The sequence below is a fragment of the Mus caroli genome, chromosome 5 (assembly GCF_900094665.2).
Source record: "Mus caroli chromosome 5, CAROLI_EIJ_v1.1, whole genome shotgun sequence".
NCBI classification, from domain to species: Eukaryota; Metazoa; Chordata; class Mammalia; order Rodentia; family Muridae; genus Mus; species Mus caroli.
In genome coordinates this window covers 85,056,549-85,084,416 of record NC_034574.1, presented here as the reverse complement: position 1 = coordinate 85,084,416, position 27,868 = coordinate 85,056,549, and the positions used below count along the sequence as shown (strand labels likewise).

Sequence of the window (27,868 nt, the reverse complement as noted above, 5' to 3'; positions counted from 1 at the left end):
TTCTAGATCATGGATATTTTATTGTTCCCTGCATCCCTTCAGAGAGCTCAGAGAAGCTACGGCCGAGACAGACGCCCCAATAGCATGCCTGTAAGGTGGCGAGGTGACATCACCCGGTGCTCAGACAGATACAGATTGTGGTAATGAGTAACTGTGGGCTTTCTTCCTCCTCCTCACGCCAGGATGACAGCACATTCCTTTTCACAGGAATAGAATGGCTGAAGTTTGGCCTGTAGGACATCGAGAACATTCATTCAACAACTCAATCTCTCAAACCTCTGGGTCTAGCATTGTAGATCAGAGCAGACAATAATGAGATTTTTCTTTACTATTTTTGTTCTGCCAGCTGTGAGGCCCTGAGGCAGGTTACTATTTTTTCCTGTTCAGTTTTCTTAGCCATGGAATCTGAGTGAGTGATGGCAGGCCCCATCTTACAGGGTTATTGTGAGGTAAGTGAGTAGATGTGCTGAATCAGAGACTGGCATCTTGTAACTGTTAGCTGTCATTACTACTGAACTCTCTCTCAAACAAGCATTTCCTCTTGATCATAGGTGTCTGATGGAAATTACAGGAAGGGCAGAAACGTAAGGATTTTCAGAAATGGCGATCCGTTCTATGAAGCAAGAACAGGCAATGCTGGTCAATGACTGAGACTTTACGGTCGTTTTCTGGGTTGTCTGCGACATTGAGCAGGCTGAAAGCTGTGTGTGAATGTTCTGCACAGGGTTGGGTTCTCTTAGGTGACTAGTTAAAACCTTATGGCACAGACATTGGTTGCTGAAAAATCTCAATAGTTAAGCCGGTACTGCTTTGGGAAAGCCCCTTGAAATTTCCAGGTGTCACTGGAAATAGTAATTCAGGACTTGAATGCCACACCCTGGGGTCATGGTAAAGGAAATGACCATAAGTAACCCCCATTTTTTCCACAGATAAAATGATTTAGATTTTAGTGTGTAGAACGCTTTTCTCAGTCTGTTTTCTGTTACTATAACAGAATGCATGGAACCGGATAATTTCATAAAGAAAAGAGGTTTTACTAAGTTCATGGTTCTGGACTGGAGAGTTCAAAATCTGGTAGTGTCAGGGTTTCTATTCCTGCACAAACATCATGACCAAGAAGCAAGTTGGGGAGGAAAGGGTTTATTCAACTTACACTTCCACATTGCTGTTCATCACCAAAGGACGTCAGGACTGAAACTCAAGCAGGTCAGGAAGCAGGAGCTGATGCAGAGGCCATGGAGGGATGTTCCTTACTGGCTTGCTTCCCCTGGCTTGCTCAGCTTGTTTTCTTATAGAACCCAAGACTACCAGCCCAAAGATGGCACCACCCACAATGGGCTGGGCTCTCTCCCCCCTCTTGATCACTAATTGAGGAAATGTCCCACAGCTGGATCTCATGGAGGCATTTCCTCAACTGAAGCTCCTTTCTCTGTGATAACTCCAGCTTGTGTCAAGTTGACACACAAAATCAGCCAGTACAGGTAGCTAGCTGCATTCTGGGGAGAGCCTTATGCTGTACCATTCCAGCTGTGTAGCCCAGCAGTACTTCACAGTGTTAAAACATCTACAATTGAAATAATCCCCAGCAGGCTTCATTTTTATTGAATTATGTATTGAGTATACTTTATTTCTATGCCTGTCTCGCAAGGTATTCATTATGGATTTCTGTGGTTGGCATCTTGTATAGACTATATACCTCATTCTTTATTGAATAAAAATACCGTCTTATGAAGCACAGGCCTTTACCTGTTGAGTCAGATGTGATGTCACCTTTCAAATGCATATGGTCGGCCACAAGGATCTGTGGGAGTTCTCTGACACAGATCTGTCGGGAACTCCTCTGCTGTCAACTGACCACAAACCACAGGTCTGGTTGGTTGTTTAGCAAGTGACTCAATACTCTTGAGTGCTCCAAGGAGCCAGACTATGAGCTGCCACTGTTCCAGAGTGAGATACGGCACTTCTTTCAGAACGACAATTCTTACACTGCTCCATTCACGAGAAAATCCATCACTGACTGAATCAAACTGTGCTTCGTGACATCGTTGATCTACATTCTGCTGAGAGTTCACTTGAAAACCAGTCTGCGAGCCACATTTTGAGCAGCGTTATTTATATTTTATGAGATTGGATGAGTGAAACAATTATATCCAAAATGAATTTAAACGGCATGTAAGAGTTGGGGTGGAAGGATGGAGGAAAGATTCTCCACAAAAACAAAGTAAAATCCTCTTTAAGTGGGACCATATTCTTCGCCCACTTTCAGTTGCCACAAGACGGGGAAGATGTTTTTAAGGTACAATCTCCCTGATCATGTTTCTCAAGACTGCTATCAGTCCTCAATACTGCCATCAGCTCCTGCATGTGTTTCCTCCTCTTGTTTTTTTCCTCTGGTTCTGGTCTTTTCCAGTATTTCTGTGATGGAATTTAAAAGAGAAAAACATTATGTGGAAAGTGCATTGTATGTTTTGGGCTTTACACAGCTTTCTCTTGTATTGTCTGCTTTGTCGATGCTCAGAGAACTTCAGGTTGGTGGGAAGAGGTAATTCATTGTAAATCACTGTCTCTCATCACATCTCTATTTAATCCCTCACTTGGACCCCTGAAAAGGTGTGATCGGTCTTGCAGGTAATAGATTAAGACAAATGGAATCAAACACGTGCCCTGTGAGGGGCTGGAGGACTGAATACTCTATCTTTGCTAGAGGTAATAACACAGCTATATGTGCTATGCAATTATTTGGCGGTGCATGTTTTCCCATCCCCATTAAGAATCAGAAATGTTCATATGGAATGAAGAATAATATATACAGTCTTACCCTGAGGCTATTCATACTGTCGCTTGTTACAATGTTACAATGAAAAGATTTACACTGTGAATTCTAAACAAAATTATATAATTGAGAATATGGACGAGGTGAATCTAATGAGATAAACAAGGAATATAAACTTCATATGCTAGTGCATGCCTATAATCTTAGTACTCAGAAGGCTGAGGCAGGAGGGTCACATGTTCTAGGCCAGCATGGGCCACATAGTGAGCCTTGCCTTAAAAGAAGGCTGAGGTATGGCTCAGTGGATAAGAACACATATGGCTCTTGTAGCATCTGAATCAGGCAGCTCACCACTGCCTGTAACTTCAGTTCTCGAGGCTCTGCCATCCTCTTCTGGATTCCACAGACACCTGCGCTTATGTGCGCTCCCTCTGTCACAAACACATAAATGTTTTCTAACAAAGCATCAAGTAAACTCTCTTCAAGGCATCCATTAAGTATAAGTGCTATAAAGGGTGAGGCAGAGCCATGTTACACTCAAGAGGCACCGTGATCTGGGGCATGCCAGGACATCTCCCTGAAGTAAAAGACAAACTGTTACATTTGCACACTCTTGCTATTCTTGGCTCAAAGGCAGTGTCTTTCACATCTAGTAATACTGTTCCTTCCCAAATATCGGGGAACTGAAGAGCTGACAGTTTTGAGATGCCAGAAAGCAAGCCAGTTTACACTGTGCTAAAAGCCAGGCTGATACAAGGTCTTTTTATTTTTCCCAGGCCATTTTGCTGAATCAAGGTATAAAAAAACCCACAACACATTATTAGACAAAATTTTTATTTTTCAAATAAATGGCTTTCATTTTTCAATTATTTCTGTTAAGAATTTTACTTTTAAAAACTAAAACTGTATTCAATATTTTCATCTTTTCTCAAATTACGACTTATATAATTATAGCTACCTTTAGCAACAAAGTTTATTTTCTGAAGTTTAAACTTGATATGGAGAAGAAAATGCCACATCAAGTCCTTCGTACCTTCTTTGGCATTCAAGGGTGTTTCAGGGTCTAGAGACCAGTCTATGTTTAAAAACTAGAGCTCTTGGGTCAGCTTTGTTTGCCTGAGGACTTCTAGATAGGTCATGATTTAGCTTTACGTCGTCGTCGTCATCATCATCATCTTTGATTTTTCAGGACAGGATTTCTCTGTGTAGCCCTGACTGTCTCATAGAGATCTACCTGCCTGTGCCTCTAAGCCCTGGAGTGCTGGGATCAAAGGCATTCACCATCACCACCCAGGGTAGCTTTACTATATAAGCAGCTGTTCTTCCCTGGAAGACCTAGGCTGCAATCTCTGAGTGGAGGACTGAGGTAGGGACTATGTTTAGGCATTTAGGTGTCAGGTGGCAGGGATCCTATCCTAAGTCTGATTTCTACTGGTTCTCTGGAGGAGTAAAGAGCAAATGGGTTCTTACTGATATTTCTCCCAGTTACCAGTTTCTCAGTGATACTAGACCTAGTGAAAGAGAGGACAAAGACTTGAGCTCAGCAAGATGGAAGCAGCAGAGTGACTGTAACTGTAACTGGGCAGAATCTGGACCCTTCCTTTGGAGAGTCTTGCAGGGGTGCTCTATCGCAGGCAGCCAGGGGAGGGCGAGTCTGCAGACTCTGCTGCAGCCTTCCCTTTCAGTTACTCCATCACCAACTTTAATGTCCACACTCACAGAGGGGCTGGGGGCTTAGAATCTACCCTTACTTCCTGTGGGAAGTATAGAGTACCCTGTGACTTAGGCATTACATAGGGAAAAGAAATGACAGGCAGGCAATTAAAATCAAAGTCTCTTTTAGAGGGAAGATTTACAGTCCCACATGAAAATTAAATATCCTTAACACAAAAATCTTCAACTAACCATATAGGTATGACACTAACATGAAACAAAGTTACAAAACATGAAAGTGATTTAATAAAACGATGACACAATTGCTACACATATTCTGGTGACTATGCACAGGTCTCTGAACAAGGTTCATTCACAGACCTGTGCTTGGCATGGGGTGGGGCTTTGGGCAATTTTTTTTTTTTTTTTTTTGGTTTTTCGAGACAGGGTTTCTCTGTATAGCCCTGGCTGTATAGTCCTGGAACTCACTTTGTAGACCAGGCTGGCCTTGAACTCAGAAATCCCCCTGCCTCTGCTTCCCGAGTGCTGGGATTAAAGGTGTGTGTCACCATGCCCGGCTTGGGCAATACTTTTTAAGACAGTATTTATGATTCTTAACTTCAGTTAATTTTTCACATTTGGCTCAATCAGTAAATAGCTAAGACTTTTCTTTTATCTATTTGGTAAGAAGTTTCAAAGCATCTCTTTTGAATGTCTGTTTCTCTAGGAAGTTAATTACTGCCATGGGACAATTCTCTGCTTCTATTTCTATGGCAAGGCCTGTACATTTAAAAAACTTTTCCTTATGTTTTCTTACATTTTATATTCCTTGTTTTACACACTCCTACTCTGGCGCTTACAGCTGTTTTTTATGGTTTACATCAGACTGGTCCCGGTGTGGAGGAATGGCACACTGTACCCGACAACCAGCACCCTGTCAGCAGTCTCCTTTAATTGCCTCTTAACTTAAAAGGCAGTACGTCTTTACCGTGCGTTATTCTCAGGGCCAGTGCTACCGAGGGCCTTATTAAAAAGAATGCTCTGTAGTATGACTAATAACTAAAGCACCTTGGGGTGGGTACAAGATGAACATGTGTTGTAAACAAATTCTGCTTTATAGTAAGATATTTACAATTAGAATCACAAGCTACTGTAAAGCATATACAAGTAAACATGCGTTGTTCTTTCTAATTGCCAGAACTTAATGTGGCCAACTTGATATAGTTCCTTACTTTTGTGAGATTTAACTACCTTGGAGTAGTGACCCAGCACTGGTTTAGGTCTGTAAAAGCATAATTGTCACAAGTCACACAAGAGCATGACCACACCAGCTTTCTGCACATCTTTAACACGCTTTTGGCTTCCATAATGCTGTCGGTGCTGACCTGCTTGAGTGGCGGTGTGGGAGAATCTTCTAAGAAGCACTGCCATGTCAACTGCAGATGAAGCATATAAGAAATGACTTCACAAACTACAGCCTCCTGCTGTGCTTTCATGACAGCACTCCCAACAGAAAGCACCCAGCCTATTGGCTGTTTCCTGGCTGATCAGACTTTCATCCTTTAGTTCCATGATTGTCTTCCTCAGTGACTTTTGAAAGTGTTTTTCTCGGTCCAAAACATTCCGTAGGCTTTCCTTGGTATTTTCCAGCTCGATGATCACACGGTCTAGCTTATGCTTAAGCTTCTTTGGGCTGTCCATAACACTGTAGCTATGTTCCTGAAGTAGAAGCGCCAGGGTTTGAATAAGTTAAGTGGTCAGACAGAAGCTTAGCATGAAGTTTCAGCTATTTCTTCATTTACAATTCTTAGAGGAGATCATTAGAGGGTTAACAAACACAGGACAAGATAGCAAGTGGAAGGGATATTACGGTGCCCGAGGCTCAGCCTGAGTGAGGAGCGTGGAGCACTGCTCATGGGGAACACTTCTCATTTGGCCGTTCCTGCCTGCTATGAGCACTGCACTTGCAAAACCCACACGGCTTTCGCTCCTTAAGTACAGCACTGACAAAAAGTTTATATCTATCAAATTCATTTTACTTTTTTTCTCCCAACACAGGGTCTCATGTCAAGAATGTTTGGAAAGGACTCTACGGACTGAGCTACATCCCCGGCTCCAAGACAGACAATGTGCTTTTTACATGTTCATATGAAAATAGGGAAAATAACACTGACCTAGAAAGAGCCTATAAACTATTTTTATAAAGTGACTCAATATTAAAATTACTGCAGAGGACTTTTGCTTCTAGGCAAGTTGAAGTAAAAGACTGGATTGATACTACATGAACCAATGTGTGGTCCAAAGACCTAAAACATGTTTGAGGATAATGTCTGTGAGAGAAAGCTTCACAGACAGATGGGAGGAGACAGAGTGAGTCCTGGGACCACCCTAGTTTATGAGCTTGGAAGAGCTTGTAGACCCTACTGCAAGGATGAGAAAGCAATGCGGAGTGTGGTATTAAAGAGCAAGGAGATTATGCAAAACACGTGGGAAACCAAGGAGGCCGTTTTGTTTTTCTAATTTTATGTATGTGTGCAATGTGTGTGTGCATGCGGGGACTGACGTCCAGAATCATCCTCTATTGCTGGTCTCTTTTTTTACTGAGGCAAGGTCTGTCCATCAAATCCAGAGCATGCTGACTGACATGGCTAATGCTGCTCGCCAGCTTGCTCTGGGGATCTTGTGTCTGCCTTGTGAAGATGGGATGACCACATTTATAACCACTGGGCCATCTCCCCTACCCTGAATAATAAACTAAATAACCCAAGGGTTGAAAACCAAACTGAACAGAATCTGAAAATATGAAAGACAAAAAAAAAAAAAAAATAGAACTTATTGTGGAATGTAATACTTAGAGAGTAATTAATACCATTGAATGCCTAGCCTAGAAAGATAAAAGTCTTAACAATGGCATCAGCTCTCACCTTAACTAGAAAAGAATATTTGACTCAAATAAGTAGAAAAATTATAACATATGAGCACAACTTAGGGAAGCATAAAAGAAAACGAATAAAAGCTGCATGCTATAACAAGATCAAGAAACTTGTTAACCCTTCAGGCATACTAACTGGCAATGTAAACGACCAGAAACAAAGGAGAAGCAAGGAGTCTGCAAAAGGATCGACGAGGAGATGGGGTTAAATGCCTTATGCTAATAAATATTCTAACTGTGAAGAAATGGACAAATTCCTTGGAAGATGGAAGCTACTATTTTTTCCTTCAACAAACAACAAACCACAGAACTTCACTAAAGTCTATCAAATATTTATAAAAGAAATTTATCATTCTACATAAACCATTTCCCAGAAAAGTGGAATGTCAGCAATACTTTCTTACTTTTTTTTTTTTTTCTGTTTTTTTTTTTTTTTTTTTTTCCGAGACGGGATTTCTTACTTTGTAGACCAGGCTGGCCTAGAACTCAGAAATCCTCCTGCCTCTGCCTCCAGAGTGCTGGGATTAAAGGCGTGCGCCACCACTCCTGGCCTTACTTTTTTTTTTTTAAATGTTAGTATTATTCTGATGTTGATGCCAGACAAATGAAACATTAAAGAAGGGGTGGGGGTACCCTATAGGCGAAATATAACCCTCAAGCATCCAAAGAAAGATTAAACAAAAATTTGCAAAAATACATAAAAAGGAGGATGCGTTATAAAGCAAGGGTCATTCCTGGAATAAAAGGTTAGCTGAGCAGTTGAGAAGTCATAGACATATTAACTTATACAAGAAACATAGCACTGGTAGATAGAACAAAGCCTGGCTATCGGCTCTCAGTACTTCTCTCCATCCTGCTCTGGAGGTTCAAGGTAGTTCAGTAAAGCAAGGAAAGCCATGGAAGACCTTTACAGTAGGAAGGAAGAATTAGAACTGTCCTTAAGCACGATGTTCTATGTGGAAAATCTGATGGCCTTAAAAATTAAAGCCATCATAATTAATATTTGAGTTCAGCATGTTGGTCAGATGAGTGACATTTCCATCTTCTAGGAGCAGATGAAGTAAGAGCATTTATAACAGCCAGCACACAGGTAAAATTTAGGGGGACAAACCTGACCAAGCACTACCCGAGTGCTGAAATCTATAAAGCAATGCTGAGAACTGAAACACATGGAAACACTCAAGTTCATGTTCAAAGGCTTCGTGTCATCCTTGAAATCTCAGTAGTTCCCAAGGGTGTCTACAGAGGCAACAGCAAACTGGTGAAAAGTCAGCATGGTTTTTGGTAGAATTTTACAAAGTGATTTTAAATTCATATAGAAATGCAAGGACTCTATAATAGCCAAAACACCTTGAAAAACTAAAAGAGTAGACTAATAGTCCTTGACTTTAACAATTATTCCAAAGCTGCAGGAAAACAGTTTCCTTTCAATACCTGGTATTATATGAACAAGCAATTTATGAATAAGAAAATACAAGCTTCAGTACTCTGTATTATATGTGATTGTTTTTCAAGAAAACCTAAAGATACAGCCAATTTTTAGTTACATATTTCCATGTAGAAAATATAATACTTAAAGGGAAGAATTATTTTATGGGCAGAGTAATTCTTGCAAAAGCATTCTTCAAATGAAGTATGTAACCAAGTGATTACCTGCTCCTATACTGCTCCTGCATGAATTCAAATGACAGTGTCACGGGAAGCACACTGATTTGGAAACATAATTCTATATTAAAGAACCTCCCACCAACGAGCCTACATTTTGTTTTTCATTGTGATTCTTACACATTTAACCCTAGTGGAGAGTCCATATTTACCTTAAAATAACGAACTCAGCATTTAGCTCAGTAAATACTTTTACTTACAAAAACGAACTGGGGTTGGAATTCTTCAGTGCAGGAGGCACCAACAAGCTGGTGGCCACGGTGGGTGATGGGAAGGGTTTTGAGAAGGAAGTTTTTTCTACAGTGAAGTTTTTCTCTTTTCTCCTGTTAGGGACAGTTAATAAAAACCATTCATTACTATATCTGCTCTTACAGTTCCATTCCTTCCTAACTCTGTGAAGCACCATGCTTCTGGTCATGGGGACTGCTGCAGTAGTCAGTAGCTTCCACTCTCTTTACTTTAACAGAGCATCCATCCCTAGGGCTCGTCTATAAACATAACATTTCCTTAAGAAGGAGAAGAGGAGTGAAAACCAGACAGGCCACTCACTACCAGCTGAGAAAAAAATGGCAGGAGAGGACCTGACTAGTCACACTCCACAGCTCCTGATGAAAATGCACTCTCAGATATAATACACCATGAGAGCCACCAAGGGCAAAGGAGCCAGGTCCCTGCATCGTCACTAACAGAGCAGAGCCCAGCTGGGTCTGCTACGCAGCCCTTCTGTTTTCCTTTTCTAACCTCATCTCTCTCATTCTTTTTCTGTTCTTATCCTTTTTTTTTTTTTGGTTTTTATTTTTGCGGCTTTACTTGGTCCTGTTTGCAGTTTGCTCTTGAGTTTGTTTTGTTTTGAGACAGGGTTTCTCTGTGCAGCCCTGGCTATGCTGGATCTCGATCTGTAGACCAGGCTGGTCTTGAACTCAGAGAGCTGCCTGCCTCTGCCTCCCAAGTGCTGGGATTAAAGGTGTGCGTCACCACTGCCCAACTTGAGCTCTTGAGTTCTTAACAACTACCAATTTGATAACTTCAGTTCAATCTGTTTTTTAGATACCAGCTCTTGAGTTAAAACAAATTTTCTACACCGGTCTACTTACCTGAACCCTGGTAATGTATATTTATGAGAGGCTATTGGCCAAATTCTCCTGCTATGCATCATGAAAGCTAAAGCTAGTTTATGAAAACTCACAGAAGCCGGGCAGTGGTGGCACATGCCTTTAATCCCAGCACTTGGGAGGCAGAGGCAGGAGGATTTCTGAGTTCAAGGCTAGCCTGGTCTACAGAGTGAGTTCCAGGGCAGCCAGGGCTACACAGAGAAACCCTGTCTTGAAAAACAAACAAACAAACAAACAAACAAACAAACAAAAAACCCTCACAGAACATGCTTCAAACGAAGCAAGCAGCACACTCGAATGATCACATGGGTGCTGAAGGGGCTTCAGAATTGTCACGGGAATGAGTGCTCATAGCTCTTAACAAACCTGTAAGTGATATGGAGATTCAAAGATAGAAGGGATGGCTCCTGCTTTCAGCTTAGTGTTTGGAGTGCTTCTGTCAAAGTCTGTCTTCTTGAAGTGTCTTGAACACAGCACATCTCCTTTTTTAGGCTTCCAAATGCTTGCAGTATTCACATCTAGTCTTTTCATGGCTAATACCCACTTTCTTTTGATGTTTTCATCTGTGGGGAATCTACAAAACAGTAAGAATATATTTTAAAACTATATATGTGTGTGTATGTATATATATATAGTATATGTTTTAAATACTATTGATATATTCAAACTGAAATATTTCAGAAATCATGATTCCTGCTTATATAACAAATTAAAAAAAACTACATGTTTATGTATCTGTGTGTGTGTATGGACATGCACAAAAGCATTCGACAGCATCTGTAGTATAGATTAGAGGGCAATTTTTGGGAATTCACTCTCTTTCTGTCATATGGTTCCTGGTTATTGACCTTAGGTCATTAGGCTTTGTGACAACTGCCTTTACCCGCTAAGACATTCTGTTGGCCTCATAGCTCAGTTTTAATACCCAGATTTTTCTGCCAACATTCTTCATACATATGGCCTTTATTTAAATTTTTATAGTAGCACCTGAATGTTTCAGTGGACATTTAGCCTGTAGCAAGATTTGCAATTACAGGTTTTTCTTTCTCTACAGAAGTTGAAGAATACCTTTGGCCTTTCCCTTTCTGAGGTGATACCCAGAATCTGTCTTCAATCAATAGGAGGGCCTCTTATACTTCCTCCTTTCTGTCAAACCTGAAAATAACTTGCATAGCAACTCATACTAGCAGATCTAAAAATGCTTTATGAACTCATGCAGAGAACAGCTGGCGTGTCTACGGTTCTGGAGCTACAATTATTTTGACATATACAGGAGGCAATAATCAGACTTCTCAACATTTCTAAGCTAGGTCAATATTGTTTTGGGATATGGTAGCACATAGGTTCTTTTTATTTCCCTGCCTAGTAAAGTAACTAGATCTTTCCCTAATAACAGTGCTTCACAAAAGCTGCGGAAGTCCTAAGTATGCTTATTAAATCCCATTAGACCCTTCCTAGGGTGTCACAGGAATGGCTAAACACTAAATTAGAATCCTCAAACTTACACAGCTAAATAATCCTTGGTCTGAATATGTAGTTTACAGTGAATCACTCTGCCTCATCTATTTCTAAAAAGAAGGTATGGGTATTTGGACAGAGAGCCCTCAGTTAGATGGTGATGGACATATGAACAGTAGTGACCGTAACAGAGATTGCAAACATTAGCAAAGACGAGCCTGACAATTTGTGCGTGGGGGTATTTTATTTTTGGTGGTGGTGCCATCTGGTCTTTCATTCCTTGGCACTTGAAACTTGCACATTATAAAGGGACCATTGTCAGTTCAAATTTAACAAGGTTATTTTAAAAAGACTGGGAACAAAAGCTTGTAACCACAGACTCAGGTAGAATCATTTTTAGTAAAAAGTTAAAAGTATCTGGCTTGAGTACAGCAAAGTCTTACACATGAAATGTCAGTCCTTTTAACTTGGAATTTGGTAAACAGCGAGAGGCACATCCAATGGCCGAGCAACCTTTCACCATGATTTTAGCAACTCCTAACAGAACTGGAAGAGAATTAAAACGAGTTAGTAACTCCAGGGCTAAGCTAAAGGCATCTCCTCCCGGACAATTGCCCTCCCTCTCCCGGATCCCAACACCTGAAGTTTTGCTGATAAAATGCTCTAAGTCTTGGTATTTTGTAAGAGTAGACATAAAGTTATGCACCTTGAGGTCTGAGATTCCAACTCTGCAGGCTTCTTTATTTCTCTCATGTTCTTACGGGCCAGATATTTCTCTCCCACAGGTCTGGTGCACACAAACTCCTGCTGGCGTACTGTTTGTTATTCAACTTTCAGCTCGAGCGTCTCCTTCCCCAGGGACACCACACACGACTGTCCTTCCAGGATCGCTCCAAGTTGTGACCTCATCTACTGCCGTGGCGTTCTCCCCCTCCCCATCTGTGAGTTCCACGGGGGCGTGGCGTGGCTGCTTGTTTTTCACTTTGCGTTCTCAAGTCCTGGGTGGGTGACAGTGCAATCTCTTCTAAAGGAGAGACCAGGACAGCCGCCGACACTCGGAGCTGCGCGCGCAGCCGCCGAGCCCCGCCCCCTATCGGAGCAGCCGCGGGAGGGGCCGCTCCTCACCGGCGGCCCAGGGCGGCTCGCAGCAGCGCCCGCCAGATGTCGCAGCGATCCCCTTCGCCCCGCAATCAGGGCTGGCAGCGATGCCGGGGCTGGGGAAGAAGAGCCAGCCTAAGACTTATTACCGTTAGCAGTGACGACAGCGATTAACGTCGACGACGGACTAAGCGTCTCACTTGGCTTTCACCCCTTACACCAGGGACCGGAAATCCGGTTGCTGCAAATCACGTGATCCCCCCCCCCCATCCTGACTGTGGTGGTGGCTGCTCCGAGGAGGCGCGGGTGTCCGACGGACTGTGCTTCCTTAAGGCGTGGCTTCCAAGCTGGAGGGAAGGTTCAGTGGATTGTGAGGGGGAGGTGGAGGAGGAGGAGGAGATGGCGGCGACGGCGCGGGAAGATGGCGTCCGCAACCTGGCGCAGGGGCCGCGGGGCTGCGAGCACTATGACAGAGCCTGTCTCCTCAAGGTGATGACTTTAAAGGGTTCCTCCTCGATGAGCTGCGGTCGGGTCAGGCTGGGACAGGTTGGGCAGAAGCTTCAGACCGAGCTGCTTGTCAGGATACCTGCCATCTGGAGTTGGGCTCTCCTTGCAGGAAACGTTTTGGCAAGGCGAGCTCTGTACTCGATCGCCGCTGCAAGCCAAGTTCTTGTTTGTAAAGACCTGGCCCTTGCACAAAGTCACCTCCCTCGTGGGTTTATCCGTCATTTGCGGCTGACAGTAGAATGAGGAAGTGAAAGGGCCTGGCCTATTTCTGTCAAGTGTGTATGATGCAGTGATGAAAGCATAAGCAAGGGGAGGATCAGAATATAATTTCTGTACGTGTAGGAAGTTTATAGTATGGCTTGTCAGCTTCATTTTGTTGTCTAGGAATATGCCCAGACCTGTCCAGGAGAAAATGTCTGTGTGAAATGAGAGGTGGGTGATTGCCATTAAGTTGGATATTGAAGGAGTGCCTAATACATATATGCTATCATTTTTCCTGCTTGAGACGTTCTAGTCATCTAGAGTTTTTAAAAATGACTCTCACACAGTTAAGACTTAACCTGATTTTTTTTTTTAAAGAAGCAGTATTAATATTTTGTTGAGAAAGCCTGAGATTTGAGCTGGGGTTATAACTTCAGCCTTAGAATTGAGTTTAAAATGCTGAAGGCCTTGGCTTCAGTCTTGAAGTCGCCTCCCACTGAGAAGAAACTTTGACTCTTGGAATTCTTATAGCTTTCCCCTCATAGTTTAGATTGTCCTTAACTTGCTGTGTAATTTGGAGCAAGCTACTTTTTAAAGAGCTTGCATATAAATACATAAGTTTGGAAGCTAGTCTTAGTGGTAAAGGCCTGTAGCTCCAGGAGATGCATACTTCCAGCTATTTGTGAAGCAGAGGCAGAAGGAATACCAGCCAGGAGATGCTAATGCAAATAAGAAAAAAAAAAAAGGTGATGGGGCTGGGGGTATATATAGGTCATTGCTAGAGTACTGGCCTCACCAGAGAGTCTCTAGGTTCAGTCTTCTCTGCCAACAGGGAAAGTCCGTCTTTTATAAACCGTGTGACGATTGTATACTAGAGTGCACATGTGGTGTTTTAAGAGGTGTGTCCCCAGAAATGACTAGGAGAAAATATTAACTAGCACCCACAGGGGTCCTCAGCTCCTCCGCTGCCACCTTCACAAGCAGCTCTGCTGGTCACGGACCTTATCGGTTAGGACTAAGTGATAGGCTTAGATCTGCAAGACAACTTAAACCCTTTTCTGTAGGCCATGCTTGGTGAGCATTCATAGCATTGGATGAATTTTTTCAGACTGGTCAGTTATCTAATGTTGTATAAAGAGCTAAATATTCTTTTGGTTACATTTCTACTGAAATATTTTTACAGTTTCAAAGTGGTATGAAACTGAATTTAATACCTGGCCTTCCCCTTCCACCCCTGCAAAGAAATTGCACAACCAAATTTGTGTTTCGCAACACTTAAAATCTTTTTCTCTGAGTGTCAAGCATTGTTTTTCTGTCCCCTCTTCCTCTTTCTTACTAGGAGAGGCAGGCTGAGGTGTTTCAAGGAGCAAGTCATCTACCAGATCAAGTGTAGCTGTTCAAGCAAGATAAGGAGTGACAGCTGGCTTTTGATTTGGCCAGGGGAAGGTCTCTGTTGATCTTGACAAGAAAGGTGTCAATGGAAGTATCCAGGATAAAGCTTCCTTGGAGTGGATACTGAAAATAGCATAGAGGATTTTTGGATTTTTATTGCCAAGGAGAGCAAAAATGTGGCTGTTTTGCTGAAAGCTGTGTTACAGCATGTTTCTGTACACTGGGAAATGATCCAACAGGACATTTTGTAATGCAGCAAGAAAAGGGAGAACCATTGAGTAGTCACAGTGGGAAGACCCAGCATCCGAGTAAGGCTGCTCTTAGCTGGCAAGGCAGAGCATGGGGGTTTGCTTCTCCTGCGCTGTAATAAGCACCACAGCCAAAAAGGGTTTATTGTTTGGCCTTGCTGTGACAGTTTGTTATTAGGGGAAAGCAAGGCAGGAGCTCCTGCAGGGCAGGTACTGGAGGTAGGAACTCTGAAGCTGAGGCCATGGAGGAATGCTGCTTACTGCTTGCTGGCTTGTACTCCGTGGCTTGCTAAGTGGCTTTGCTCTCCTTCCTTCTGTTTGCCCTCCCTCCCTCCCTTCCTTCCTTCTTTTCTTGCACTAAAATTAATATTTACTAAATCTTAGCTCTTACTTATAAACATTTTTAATAACTTGTTCTTCAAATAGAAAACTTATCAAGCACTTTGGTTTTCTTGAAGAAAAGTTCTTAGCCAGTTAGTTGTCTTGTGAAGTAAGTTAATTGCTTTGTTCATGGAACATTTGACTTGAAAAAACAATTGGTCATTCAAACATAAGTATATGGCAGACATTTTCTATAAAGGGGGAATGAGTCAAACTCATGAAAGAGAAACAATTGGCAGTGCTCTAAAAACATTGGTAACTTTGGTATGAGATGGTGTAGCTATAATCCATATCATCAAAAAGTCTTTGATTTCCTTAAGAGCTTTAGAGTATAACAAGATCCTGAGTTGGTGAACTGCTGTGGCCTAAGTATAAGACTGTGTCAGAGGAGGGTTGGAATACAAGGCCACATAAAGTGAGAAAATTTAGGTATCGAAAGGATTATTGGAGCCGGGCGTCCCAGCACTTGGGAGGCAGAGGCAGGCGGATTTCAGAGTTTGAGGCCAGCCTAGTCTACAAAGTGAGCTCCAGGACAGCCAGGGCTACACAGAGAAACCCTGTCTCGAAAAACCAGGAAAAAAAAAGTAATATTGGGGATGTATTCATTTTTAGGTTAGAGAAATGTTGAGAAAAAAAGCCAATGACATGTTTCAGAATAAAAGATGAACTATGTTATGGCTCACTTATAGCATAGGAAACCATCAGTAATGTGTAGATTTGCAAAGTAATTGCATTAGGCTACCCTACTGGCCTAGGATTTTTTTCTTTTTTTTAAATTTAATTCTTAGTTAGGGTTTCTATTGGTGAGACTAAACACTATGACCAAAAAGCAAGTTTATGCGGCTTATACTTCCATATCACAGTCCATCATTGGGGTGTCAGGACAGAAATGCAAGCAGGGCTGGGACCTAGAGGCTGGAGATAAAGCAGAGGCCATGGAGGGCTGTTGCTTGTTGACTTGCTTCCCATGGCTTCCTTAGTCTGCTTTCTCATAGAATCCAGGACCACCAGCCCACAGATGGTACCACCTACAATACCCATATGGCCCTCTTCCATTGATCACTATTGCAAAAATGTCTTATAGCTGGATCCCATGAAGGCATTTCCTCAACTGAGGCACCTTTCTCTCTGATGACTCTAGTTTGTGTCAGCTTGATACACAAAACCAGCCAGTCCAACTTTTTTTGTTTCTCTGAGAGTGCCTTAAGTTTGGTTACCCCCTATGCCCCCCAAATTTATATTTACTGCATCCTATGCAATATTAGGTATATGCATCATGATTAGTAAATATTAGTGAAGTTAAAACATTTTGTGTTTAGATGTTGTCTTAGTCAGGGTTTGTATTCCTGCACAAGAACATCATGACCAAGAAGCAAGTTGTGGAAGAAAGGGTTTATTCAGCCTCAACTCCTTTGCATGACCCTTTCAGTCCTGGACCATCAGTTGCAACTGAGGCTGCACCTTCACCAATGGCCTTCCATGGCCTCTCACAGTGCCGAGCCTCAGCTGCTCTGCATGACCCCTTCATGCCTTCAAAACCAGTACCACCTGGGTGACTCTTACACATTACCAAGTCCTGCTGCAGCAGGAGTACAACCTTGGCTATCTCTGGAAGACAGCTTCTTTGTAATCTCAGAAAACTTTTCCCAGAAGATGTCACCTCAATTTACTAGTCTCTTCTTAATCACCACTAAGTTCTTAGCTCCAGCTAACCAGCATCCATAGTCCCAGTAATGCAAAGGTTTCGCTTTAGTAGTTCTGATATCTTGTTAATCACAGCGGATTGTTCAGTCCCAGCTAACCAGAACTACAGAATCTTCAAAATAAAAACAGCAACGGCCTGGATAAGAAGAGTCTTTAATCTTCCCTCTGAAATTTCACAAGCCAGGCCTCCATCTTTTGCACTGTTCTCAACATTATCTTCCAAGCTCCTACAGAACATCCCAAAGAGCTCTTAATATCTAATGACTCTTCTAGCCCAAAGTTCCAAAGTCCTTCCACAGTCCTCCTCCAAACATGGTCAGGTTGTCACAGGAATACCCCACTGGCTGGTACCAATTTGTCTTAGTTTCTATTTCTGCACAGAACATCATGACCAAGAAGCAAGTTGGGGAGGAAAGGGTTTATTCAGCTTACACTTCCACACTGCTGTTCATCACCAAAGAAAGTCAGGACTGGAACTCAAGCAGGTCAGGCCATGGAGGGATGCTGCTTACTGTCTTGCTTTCCCTAGCTTGCTCAGCCTCCTTATAGAATCCAGGACCACCAGCCTGAGGATGGCACCACCCACAGTGGGCTGGCCCCTCCCCCCTTGATCACTAATTGAGAAAATGCCTTACAGCTGCATCTCATGGAGGCATTTCCTCAAGGGAGGCTCCTTTCTCTTGGATAACTCCAGCTTGGGTCAAGCAGACACACAAAACCAGCTAGTAGAGATGTTAAGGTATATGATTTTTTTCCTGACTTTACTGTTTTGAATGCTGAGATTAGGTGATGACATTCGCACCTTGTTAGGCAAATAACTTCCATTAAGCTACATCCCAAGCCTGGGCATTTCTTGATATAGCAGGGTAAAAATTAAATACTTAAAATGAAATGACCTAACAATAATGATGTTTAAATAATTAAGAATACATTTCTGTGTATTTCTTTCCATGTAACAATTCTCAAGTGATCCAGATGGGTAAAAAGCCTCTGTTTCATCTCGTTATTTTAGAGTCAAGGTTTTGTTTTGTTTTCCCTGTTGTATCATTTTGATGCATTTTAAGGCATATGATCATGTGTGGGATCCAACTGTAGAATAATTGGGTAACGTGTTCAGGAAGTAAGGGACAGATTTCAGTAGACAACTGGCAGTTATCAACATTCTCAAAATGGTGAGGCTGGAGGTGGTGATGCATGGTTTTACTCCTAGCACTTGGGAGGCAGAGATAATCCGACTTTAAGGCCAGCCTGTTTTACATAGTTTCCAGGACAGCCAGGGCTTTCTAGAGAGACTCTATCTAAAAAACCGTGACTGTCTCTTGTTTTTTATATTTACTGCATCCAATGCAATGTTAGCAGTATGTACCATGATTAGTGAAAATTTTGTGTTTAAATGTCAAGGTATATAAGTGATTTTTCCCCCTTCTCTGGCAATGTCTCAGAAAGGTGTTTACCTATATTCTGTTAGGCTGAGAACAAGAGTTGAGTGTTATTTTATTTTTTTTTTGTCTAGTGATTTCTATCTTTCAAAATTTTTGTGTTTGAAAGTTGTATTTAGAGTCATTCAAACATATTGAAGGGGAAGATTATTAGTATCAAATGTGCCAAGGAATGAATGCTACCACGTATCCACTGGTTGTAATTTGTGAGCTTGTAGGACATCCTTTATTTGTAATTAACTTGTCTTCTTCTCTTCTCTTCCCTTTGTTCCCCCGGGTGTTAGGCACCTTGTTGTGACAAGCTTTATACTTGCCGGCTGTGTCATGATACCAATGAAGATCATCAGCTAGATCGCTTCAAAGTCAAGGAAGTGCAGTGCATCAACTGTGAAAAACTCCAACATGTAAGGCCTTATGGCATCTGCCCCATCTCGTTTTAAAGGTTTAAGATGGGTTGAAATAATTTAATCAAAAGTTGGAAATAAGACTTAATTCTCTGAGGAAGCAACATTGTTGAGTTAGATGTTTAAAAACATAAAAAATAGGCTAAACACACTTTAACATAAATTCTGGATATTTAAATAGTTTTGATAAATTTACTCGAGTTTTTAATTACTGTGTCCTTTTCAGGCCCAGCAGACTTGTGAAGACTGTAGCACATTGTTTGGAGAATATTACTGCAATATTTGCCACCTGTTTGACAAAGACAAAAAGCAGTATCACTGTGAGAACTGTGGGATTTGTAGGTACTGTACATAAAATGTCCTCTTTGAATTATTTCCAGTACATTTGGGTAATGGTGTATTTGCTGCGATAAAACATTATGACCAAGGCAACTTAGAAGAGAGTTTATTTGAACTGTGGTTCCCAAGGGTTAGAGTCTGATGGTGGGGACAGTTTGGCAGCAGGTGACAGGCATGGTGGTTGGATCATCAAGCTTGAGGGCTCATGTCTTGAACTGTAAGCAGGAGGCAGAGAATGAGAAGTAGCAATCACCTTAGTCTCGGAGGTCATCTTCAGTGACACACTTCCTCTAGCAAGGCCAGACCTCTTAAACCACCCCAGACATCACCACCAACAGGAGACCCAGTATGCAGACCTGGAGCTCGTGGGGCACATTTCCATTCAAACAAGTACATCTCACTGCTCACTATATACTCCATGCTGACCTTGAACTCAGAGCCACCTCCCTCTGCCTCCTGAGTGCTGGGTTTAAAGGCGTGTGCACCATTGCCCAGTTTCACTTTCTTTTGTTTTAAGGGAGATCATTCATCTAAGATACAGTCACCTGAAAGTCATAATCTGATTTATTGCCTGTAAGCTCATTATTGGAGTTCAGTGCAGTGATTCTTTCTGTTTCTGTTTATATTTGAGATTGTAATTTAATTACAACATTTCTTCCCTCCGAACCCCCTTCTCTCCTTATTCCTTAAAACAGAATTTGTTTGCTTGTTTGTTTTTTGAGACAGGCTTTCTTTGTATAGCTTTGGCTGTCCTGGAACTAGCTCTGTAGACCAGGCTGGCCTCAAATACACAGAGATTCTCCTGCCTCTGCTTCCTGAGTACTGGGATTAAAGCATACACCACCATTGCTTGATTTAATTAAAAAGGAATTGGACTAGGGGGCAGTATATGCATTGGCTAAAGAGTTCGTAAATACTCGGTTTAATCTTCATTCTTTCTCAGGACTTTGAACTTGCTAATTTTGCTTGTAAATCTTTAAGAATGTTGTATCGTGTTTTTAAGTTTGATCATAGTCTTTATCATATGAGAACAAAATTGTGAAAAGCTAAGTAGTATTGAAGATTTAGGGTTTTTTGTTTTGTTTTTTTTGTTTTTTGTTTTTTGTTTTTGTTTTTTTAGTTATTTGAGACAAAGTTTCTCTGTTTATAACCTTGGTTGTCCTGGAACTCACTTTGTAGACAACAGACTGGAGAATTAATCCTAACATACATAAATGAAAAAGATGAATATCCAGGATGTATAAAGATTTCTTTTAAATTGATAAAAGACAAATAACCAGGTAGAAAAATAAGCAGAGCATATCAACAGAAGATTCATAAAAATATAAACAATTCTTTAGTATCAAAGAATAGTCCTTGTCATTTGAGAAATGAAAGTTAAAGTGATGTGTTTTTTCTGTTGTACATGTGTTGATGTGCATGTTGTGAGGAACACGGATCGGGCCCTGTCTGTGGGGATGTAGGCTAGCGGTCTTTGGAGGCTCAGGTTGCCAGTATTACCATCTGGATGATCCAGTACCATCTGGATTGTATCAATAAGGAAATACCGTTGAACATGGTACATCTATACCCCATCCTATTAAGAAGAAAGAAGAGGTCTCCTATGGGCAGACATAGTAATCCTTGGGATATATTAGCAAGTTTAGATAAGTTGCAGAACAGCACATTGGAATTGTGTACCCGTCCTCTGCGTCTGTTTCCCTCTTTAGAGAAGAAGTCTGGAAGAGTGTCCCTCTGCTTGTGGTGCTTACCTTTGGCACCGGAGAGACAGTACTCTCTCCATAGTCTTAGTGTGGTTGGAACATTTCTACAGTAGGCCTAAGTTTGGGCATTATATAGTGAACAAATTATCGGGTAATAAAAAAATAATCTTTTGACCTTCATGTTATATTTTGTTAGGATTGGTCCAAAGGAAGATTTTTTCCATTGCTTGAAATGTAATTTATGCCTAGCCATGAATCTTCGAGGAAAACACAAGGTACATTATTCAGTTTGCATAATTTAAAAAATGCTAATGTTTTTGAAAACCAGATTAAATATTAATAAGTTTTGGAAACATGCTATTTTTCATATATTGCCAACTTCAACTATATTTTTTGCTTTCCAAAAGAGCAGAATTCAGTAGTTAATATAAAATATATGCCTAAGAATCTTGGATCCACTGTTTGTTCTTTGTAATGTAAGAGTGTCTTTTACAGCAGCTATTAGCATGTTGCTTCGTAGTTAGGGTTTCTATGGCTGTGCCAAAATACCATGATCAAAAAGCACCTTGGGGAAAGAGAGGTTTATTTGGCTTGCATTTCTGTATTATTACATTTCCATATTGCTGTTCATTATTCAAGGAAGTGAGAACAGGAACTCAAATAGGGCAGAATCTTGGAGGTGACGTAGAAGTCATGAAGGGGTGCTGCTTACTGGCTTTTTCCTTCCAGTTTGCTCATTCTGCTTTCTTATAGATTCCAGGATGGGACCACCCACCATGGGCTGGGCCCTCCTCCTTTAATCATTAATTGAGAAAATGTCTTACATCTGGATCTCATGCAAGCTTTTCCTCAACTGATTCTCCTTCCTCATTGATGACTTTAACTTGTGCCAAGTTGACATAAACCAGCCAGTACAGCTTCTCAGTTGGTTTATTGATGCTTATCATTGATATTGCTTCTAAGATTAATTTTAAAAGGAAAAATGTTAAGTGATACCTATTTACATCGTGTCCTAAGAATAATTCTTTGTATTTCCTTTCATGATTAAGACTTATAAATGTGGATATAGGAATTTTATTGTAATTCCAGACCCTCTCCCTACTTAAAAACAATCTATAGTACTGATTCTATCTACTGTAAGAATTTAAAGAATGGAGGATCAGCCAAGCAAAGTATAAAAGTACAGGACATTCCAGTACAGAGACTAATAATGACTTCTGTCTGAAGATGAGACAGGCAGACAGACACAGACAGACGGAGGTGGGGGAATGGAGAGAAAGAATACACAGACACAGAAAGAATATTTGAAATAATTTAATAATCACCATGTTCTGTAGAAGATAAAGGTAAAAGATTCTTGTAGAAATACAATGTTAGGTAGGACTTGACCTAAAATTGTATTTTAGCAAAGAAGTCAGGGTGAATAGTGAACACTGGCTGAGAACTAGAGTGAGGTAAGAAAAATAATTTCCAAGATTCCCTGTCTTAGCTTAAAGGAACCTGATGAGCAGAATGTGAGTTTGTTAAAGACTGAGTCTCACTTTAAAAACTTGGGGTGCTAGCCAAGTAAGCTGGCAGAGGCTGTGGCACATGCTTGCATCTTAGCAGTCGGCAGGCTGAGGCAGAGGTGCTGTAAGTTCATGGATCATCTGAGTTAACAGAGACACCTCTTCTCACGATGAAAATTAAAGACAGGCTAATGATGATAACCTGGAGTCATAGCCTCTTGGATTATATTTCTCTGGCTCTGTTCTGGTTTCCAGAGCATATATAGAATACATTTGTGTTCACACATGCACATGTGTGTATACACACAGCCATTTCATCACATGTCATTCACTCAGCAATGCTGTGGACTGTCAGAAACATCCTAATTACATAGATGCTAAGGTAGGTGGGTTTGTGTATATATGGAGTGTACTCGGGAGCAAAAAGGAAATACACGTTAGTTTTATTTTATAAATGGAGAAAATTAGAATCAAGAAGTGTTGACTTTTCTAAAATCTTAAAGATTCATAAATGGCAGGGCTGAGATTATAATCTAGAATTTTCAATTCAGTTTTTGAAGGAGTTTTCTCTGCATTAATCTCTTTTATTTTAGAAAGCTATATATGTTCTCTTATTATTTTTAAAAATTGTTCGGCTACTATTCACTGTTTAAATGTTAGTAAGGGATCCTGACTTGTACTGAAAACAAGAGACTCATCTGTGGCTTAGTGTTTTCCCTTATCTCCTTGTATATATTGCCACGATAAAAACTTCCTACTGCTGGGATTCTAATTTAGTTCTTCACCTGTGGAAGTCAGAGGACAACTTGTTGCAGTGGGGTTTCTCCTTCCAGCATGTCAGTTCCAGGGATTGAACTCAGGTCCTCAGGCCTGGTGGCAAGTCTTTACCCACTGAGTCATCTCATTGGCTCTTTTAGTCAGTTTATTTTATTGTATTTATATATTTTATTAATGCTGTTATAGTTGACATTTTTATTTTTTGATGCTTTTGTTGATGTAAGATTCTCCTTTAAACAGTGTATTGAAAATGTTTCCCGGCAGAATTGTCCAATATGCTTGGAGGTGAGTGTGGAATATTTTTTCACTTTGGAAATGTCCTGTTTTGAATTTGAAGTACTTTGTTAGTGTCTTTATGTAAGCACGAATAACTTTCTTTCCTCGTAGGACATTCACACCTCCCGTGTTGTTGCTCACGTCTTGCCGTGTGGGCATCTCCTACATAGGTAAGCAGATGTTGTTCTTCCTGCTCCAGGTGTGTGCACATCATGGAACTTTCCTTTTACTAAAATGTGCTCTGTTTTCTTTCAGAACGTGTTATGAAGAAATGTTGAAAGAGTGAGTTTTTGATGGATTTAAAAGCTTACAGTTTAAGATTTGTTTTTTGTGAGAGGGTGGTGGGGTGGGCAGACATGCTGGCCAGGTACACTGTTTGGGTGTGGTAGGTACACAGATGGTGGTGAGGAGAGTCGGTGACTGCTGTTTAGTTGGGCGTGGGGTCTTGGGGAACAGGACTGCACTCTGCTCCCATGTCCCTATTGTGCCTTCTGCCTCCCACAGCTCGAGGCAGCAAACCCTCTTGTTTTCCATCCACATATACTGGGAAAGCGCAGAGGAATAGGGTCCAAATTTTATCAGTTCAGTATATTGATCCAGCAGGGAACAGCAAAGAAAACCAGTCAATTTTCTTTAAAACTGGAACTACAATAACATGAGAAATAGGAAAGAGTAGAAAGGTGCTTTGATTCTACTGATGAATGAACAGAAAATTAATTCCTAGACAGGGAGCAACTTTTGAAAAATTTTAGAGAGGAAGTAGTACTATGATTGGGATAAGTTTTAGGAAAACCATTTCTTTGCATCAGTGTCCTAAAAAATTAAATTGCTTAGCTAATGAATAGTTTTATTGATAATTTTAGGCAAAGACATAGTCCTACAAAGAATATTGCCTACTTCTCTATTTTAGAGAGTTAGGGATAAAGACGTGCCGGGTGTTGGTGGTGCACGCCTTTAATCCCAGAACTCGGGAGGCAGAGGCAGGAGGACTTCTGATTTTGAGGCCAGCCTGGTCTACAGAGTGAGTTCCAGGACAGCCAGGGTTACACAGAGAAACCCTGTCTCGAAAAAAACCAAAGCGGGGGGGAAATAAAGACATATGATTTAAAAGTATCATAAGATGCTAAATGTAATATTTGTTTTTTAGGATAGATTTTTCAGTTTCCTGAGACAGTAACTTGAACTGTAGACTAATACTCCGGAGACTTATGTGCTAGTGAGCTGTGTCTTCTGTGTGCCCGAGCTGATGCAGACCCCACTTCCTATCTCTTGTAGAGGTTACAGATGCCCATTGTGTATGCATTCTGCCTTAGACATGACTCGGTACTGGAGACAACTAGATAATGAGGTAGCACAGACTCCCATGCCATCGGAATACCAGAATGTGACTGTTGATGTAAGTAGAATCCATGTTGAGAACTTTTTAGGTTTCTTGGTGATATCCTTTCTTACTTTTGCCTCTTTGCTTAGATTCTAAAAATTACTGCTTTGACCTAGTGCCATTTTAATTAACTAAAGCAGGGAGAAATGATTTAAATAAATTTTTTTATATTGATATCAGACCAGGGTAGGAAAAGCCCTAAAAATACCTTTGTGTGGTTTCTCTCAACACTAGGTGGCAGGCAAATGCTTCATTATGAATTTTTGGCAGCTTACTTGCTAGAGTCAGAAGTGGATCATTGATGTTTTATTTTATTTGGCCTCATTTAAATTTTCAAAATTCTCTTTCAAGAGACTGTATTTGTTGTGTTTTGAAAACTACCTTTGGGTTTTAATGTTTACTGCCCTTTATATTTTGTTGCAAACTTCATTTGTTCTCAATTAGATTATCCTTTGACATACAGAAAAATGACAGGGTTGCTATAGCTTATTTTCAGCATAGTATTGAGTTTAAATCAGAGTTGGAAAATAATAGCTTTTGGATGTCTGAATAACATTTGGACATACAAATGTTCTAAATGTCTACAAATACTTCAGAACACAAGGATGAAACAAAGCCAAATAATTATTCTAATGTTGGATATGTACCTCAGTAGGAGGTAGTGAGTGCAAGGGCCTAGATTTGATCCTAGCACCATAAAACAAAACCAGAAACCTTTCTGGCTTATTTACTCTGGAAACTTCCAAAATTAAAGTTGAATTGTTACTAAGGACAATGGAAGATTCCCTTAGATACTATCTGATAATTGTGATGTTTACTGGAGGCTGAAGTTTACTGTGTTCCTGTAGATGCTTTCTTTGAAATAATAGCTTTATGAAGGTATACCTCACATACACTGGAGCTCATTCCTTAAAAGTGTACAATTCACGGACTTAGTATATTTATGGAGTGTACAAACAGCACCACAATATTAGAATATTTTTGTCATTTATAAAGAAACCCTATGCTAAGGAGTGAGACGGTGGCTCATTTGGTAATGTGTCTGACCTCCAAGCCCAATGACCTGAGTTTGGATGTCCAGAATGCATGGACAAAGCGAAGCATGGTCATGCATGCCCATAACCTGTCCTTTAGAAGGATAAGGTAGACAGACTCCTTCCTGAAAGGCACTGACAGCCACCCGGGTTGAACCTTTGTGTTCAGTGAGAGACTCTGTCTCAAAAAATGAAGGTAGAGAGCAATGAAGGAAAGGCATCCAATACTGACCTCAGGTCTCCATGTACACCCACACATGCACACAAACCACCTACACACACACATACACACACCAAACCCAAACAACAACAGAAACTTCAACAACTCTGTACCTGAAACACTGTACCTGATGGAGGTCACTTCTCATACAATCTCTAATGTCTGCCTTTAAGAGTCCTTTTTTTTTTTTTTTTTTTTTTTAAAGATTTATTAATGTGTATGAGTACACTGTAGCTGTACAGATGGTTGTGAGCCTTCATGTGGTTGTTGGGCTCAGGTCAACCTTGCTCACTCTGGTTGGCCCAGCTCACTCTGGCCCAAAGATTTAAATAAGTACACTGTAGCTGTCTTCAGACGCTCCAGAAGAGGGCGTCAGGTCTCATTATGGATGGGATTTGAACTCAGGACCTTCAGAAGAGAAGTCAGTGCTCTTACCTGCTGAGCCATCTCGCCAGCCCCAAGAGTCCTTTTCTAAATTATGCTAAGACTGCTGCATAGTTATATATTGATCTATTTGCAGATGAACAATTGCCTTCTGGGAATCTTAGCACCAGAAAAGATTGAGTCCTTGTTATCTTAGGGATATACAATAGACTCTGACTTCAGAACTTTGATTTAGAAAGTTTTGTTTTTGAATTCATTGCTGAGGCATAGTAAGCCTAAAAATTAAGCAAAATATTCCAATTTGTAGAAATTTCAGTTTTATTAGTTAAGGTAAATTCTGAGTGCCAGTGAAAATAATGAAATCATCGTGTGTTATTTTGTTTTTTACATATTAAGTGTTTGCCTAATAAATATATCCATGTTAATTTGCTTGCTTGTATTATGGATACTTTTAGGAGCTATTTTAAATTGAGGTTCTGGGGTTCATAAAATTTTCATTTTATGAATTCAAAGCCTTCCATCCTAATAACCTTTAAAATTCTCACTGGAGAAGAGACAGTTTCCCTTCAAAAATGCTTAGACAGACGTGCATTTTCACATCTTTTATATGACTTTCAAGTGATTGCTAATCAGGCAGTGTCACTTGTAGTTACAAGGCTTAAAACTTTTCCTCTTCATTTTTCAGATTCTCTGCAATGACTGTAATGGACGATCCACAGTCCAGTTCCATATCTTAGGCATGAAATGTAAGTTTTGTGACTCCTACAATACTGCCCAAGCTGGAGGCCGCAGAGTGTCAGTGGATCAGCAGTGAGAAGCCTGTCCTTGGCTAGAGAACAGCTCTGTGATGGAGATGAAGCTCTGTAAAAGATCCCAATGTTCCGATCTGACTGTCCATCTGCATTAGAGATGTTTCATACCACTGTCACAACAGTGGGTCACAGTGTGAACACCTGAGGATTCAAGATCTCTGGATGGAAATGTAATAGAGCTTACTGGGTGATTGTAATAGCGATTACTGGGCGAAGCCTCTGAGCGTGTGTAGATTGGAAATTCCTTTAGTGTCAAGTTTTGAAGCCAATGATGTTTGTCCCAGATATAGTCACATTCATCGAAATACTTTATATTTTCATGGAACTTTAAGTGATGCTATGCACGCAGAGTTAATTTTTTGTTCTTGATAGAACTACATTCAATTTTAACTAGTCTTTGATTTTAAGGGCCGTACTGTAATTTTTAAGTTCTTATTAAAATCTAATTATGTGTGCTTTTTTTTTTT

At 40.8% G+C, this 27,868-nt stretch overlaps 2 protein-coding genes across 6 annotated transcripts; one reads left to right on the top strand and one right to left on the bottom strand.

Moving 5' to 3' along the window:
* Thap6 (THAP domain containing 6) lies at positions 1–12,934 on the bottom strand. 5 transcript variants are annotated; one of them, XR_003836708.1, is made up of 6 exons: positions 12,300–12,924; positions 12,037–12,139; positions 10,502–10,709; positions 9,224–9,346; positions 1,747–2,415; positions 1–230 (listed from the first exon to the last, which is right to left on the bottom strand). XR_003836708.1 is itself a non-coding variant. In XM_021162503.1 (5 exons), exons 2-5 carry the CDS (start codon positions 12,114–12,116, stop codon positions 2,263–2,265), a joined length of 564 nt encoding a protein of 187 aa, XP_021018162.1. In that variant the 5' UTR covers positions 12,117–12,139; positions 12,300–12,924; the 3' UTR covers positions 1,534–2,262. The 5 variants fall into 5 exon arrangements, 3 of the variants coding, with proteins under 3 accessions (XP_021018162.1, XP_021018160.1, XP_029333306.1); XR_002377934.2 differs by lacking the exon at positions 1–230 and adding an exon at positions 5,812–6,145 and having other exon boundaries at positions 2,346–2,415; XM_021162503.1 differs by lacking the exon at positions 1–230 and having other exon boundaries at positions 1,534–2,415.
* Positions 12,874–27,862, top strand: Rchy1 (ring finger and CHY zinc finger domain containing 1). The gene is made up of 9 exons (XM_021162506.2): positions 12,874–13,180; positions 18,848–18,967; positions 19,194–19,309; positions 21,206–21,284; positions 23,535–23,579; positions 23,682–23,740; positions 23,826–23,852; positions 24,846–24,966; positions 27,275–27,862. Exons 1-9 carry the CDS (start codon positions 13,091–13,093, stop codon positions 27,401–27,403), a joined length of 786 nt encoding a protein of 261 aa, XP_021018165.1. The 5' UTR covers positions 12,874–13,090; the 3' UTR covers positions 27,404–27,862.
* Positions 27,863–27,868: the final 6 nt, after the last annotated feature.

Coding starts and splice junctions, on each gene's coding strand:
- Thap6 (XM_021162501.1), bottom strand. CDS start 12,116: ATGGTGAAAGGTTGCTCGGCCATTGGATGTGCCTCTCGCTGTTTACCA. Junction 10,710..12,036: donor AAAGGACTGACATTTCATGT/GTAAGACTTTGC, acceptor ACTGTTTTGTAG/ATTCCCCACAGATGAAAACA. Junction 6,146..9,223: donor TCCAACCCCAGTTCGTTTTT/GTAAGTAAAAGT, acceptor CTTCTACTTCAG/GAACATAGCTACAGTGTTAT.
- Rchy1 (XM_021162506.2), top strand. CDS start 13,091: ATGGCGGCGACGGCGCGGGAAGATGGCGTCCGCAACCTGGCGCAGGGG. Junction 19,310..21,205: donor GAGAACTGTGGGATTTGTAG/GTACTGTACATA, acceptor ATATTTTGTTAG/GATTGGTCCAAAGGAAGATT. Junction 23,741..23,825: donor TGTGGGCATCTCCTACATAG/GTAAGCAGATGT, acceptor GTTTTCTTTCAG/AACGTGTTATGAAGAAATGT.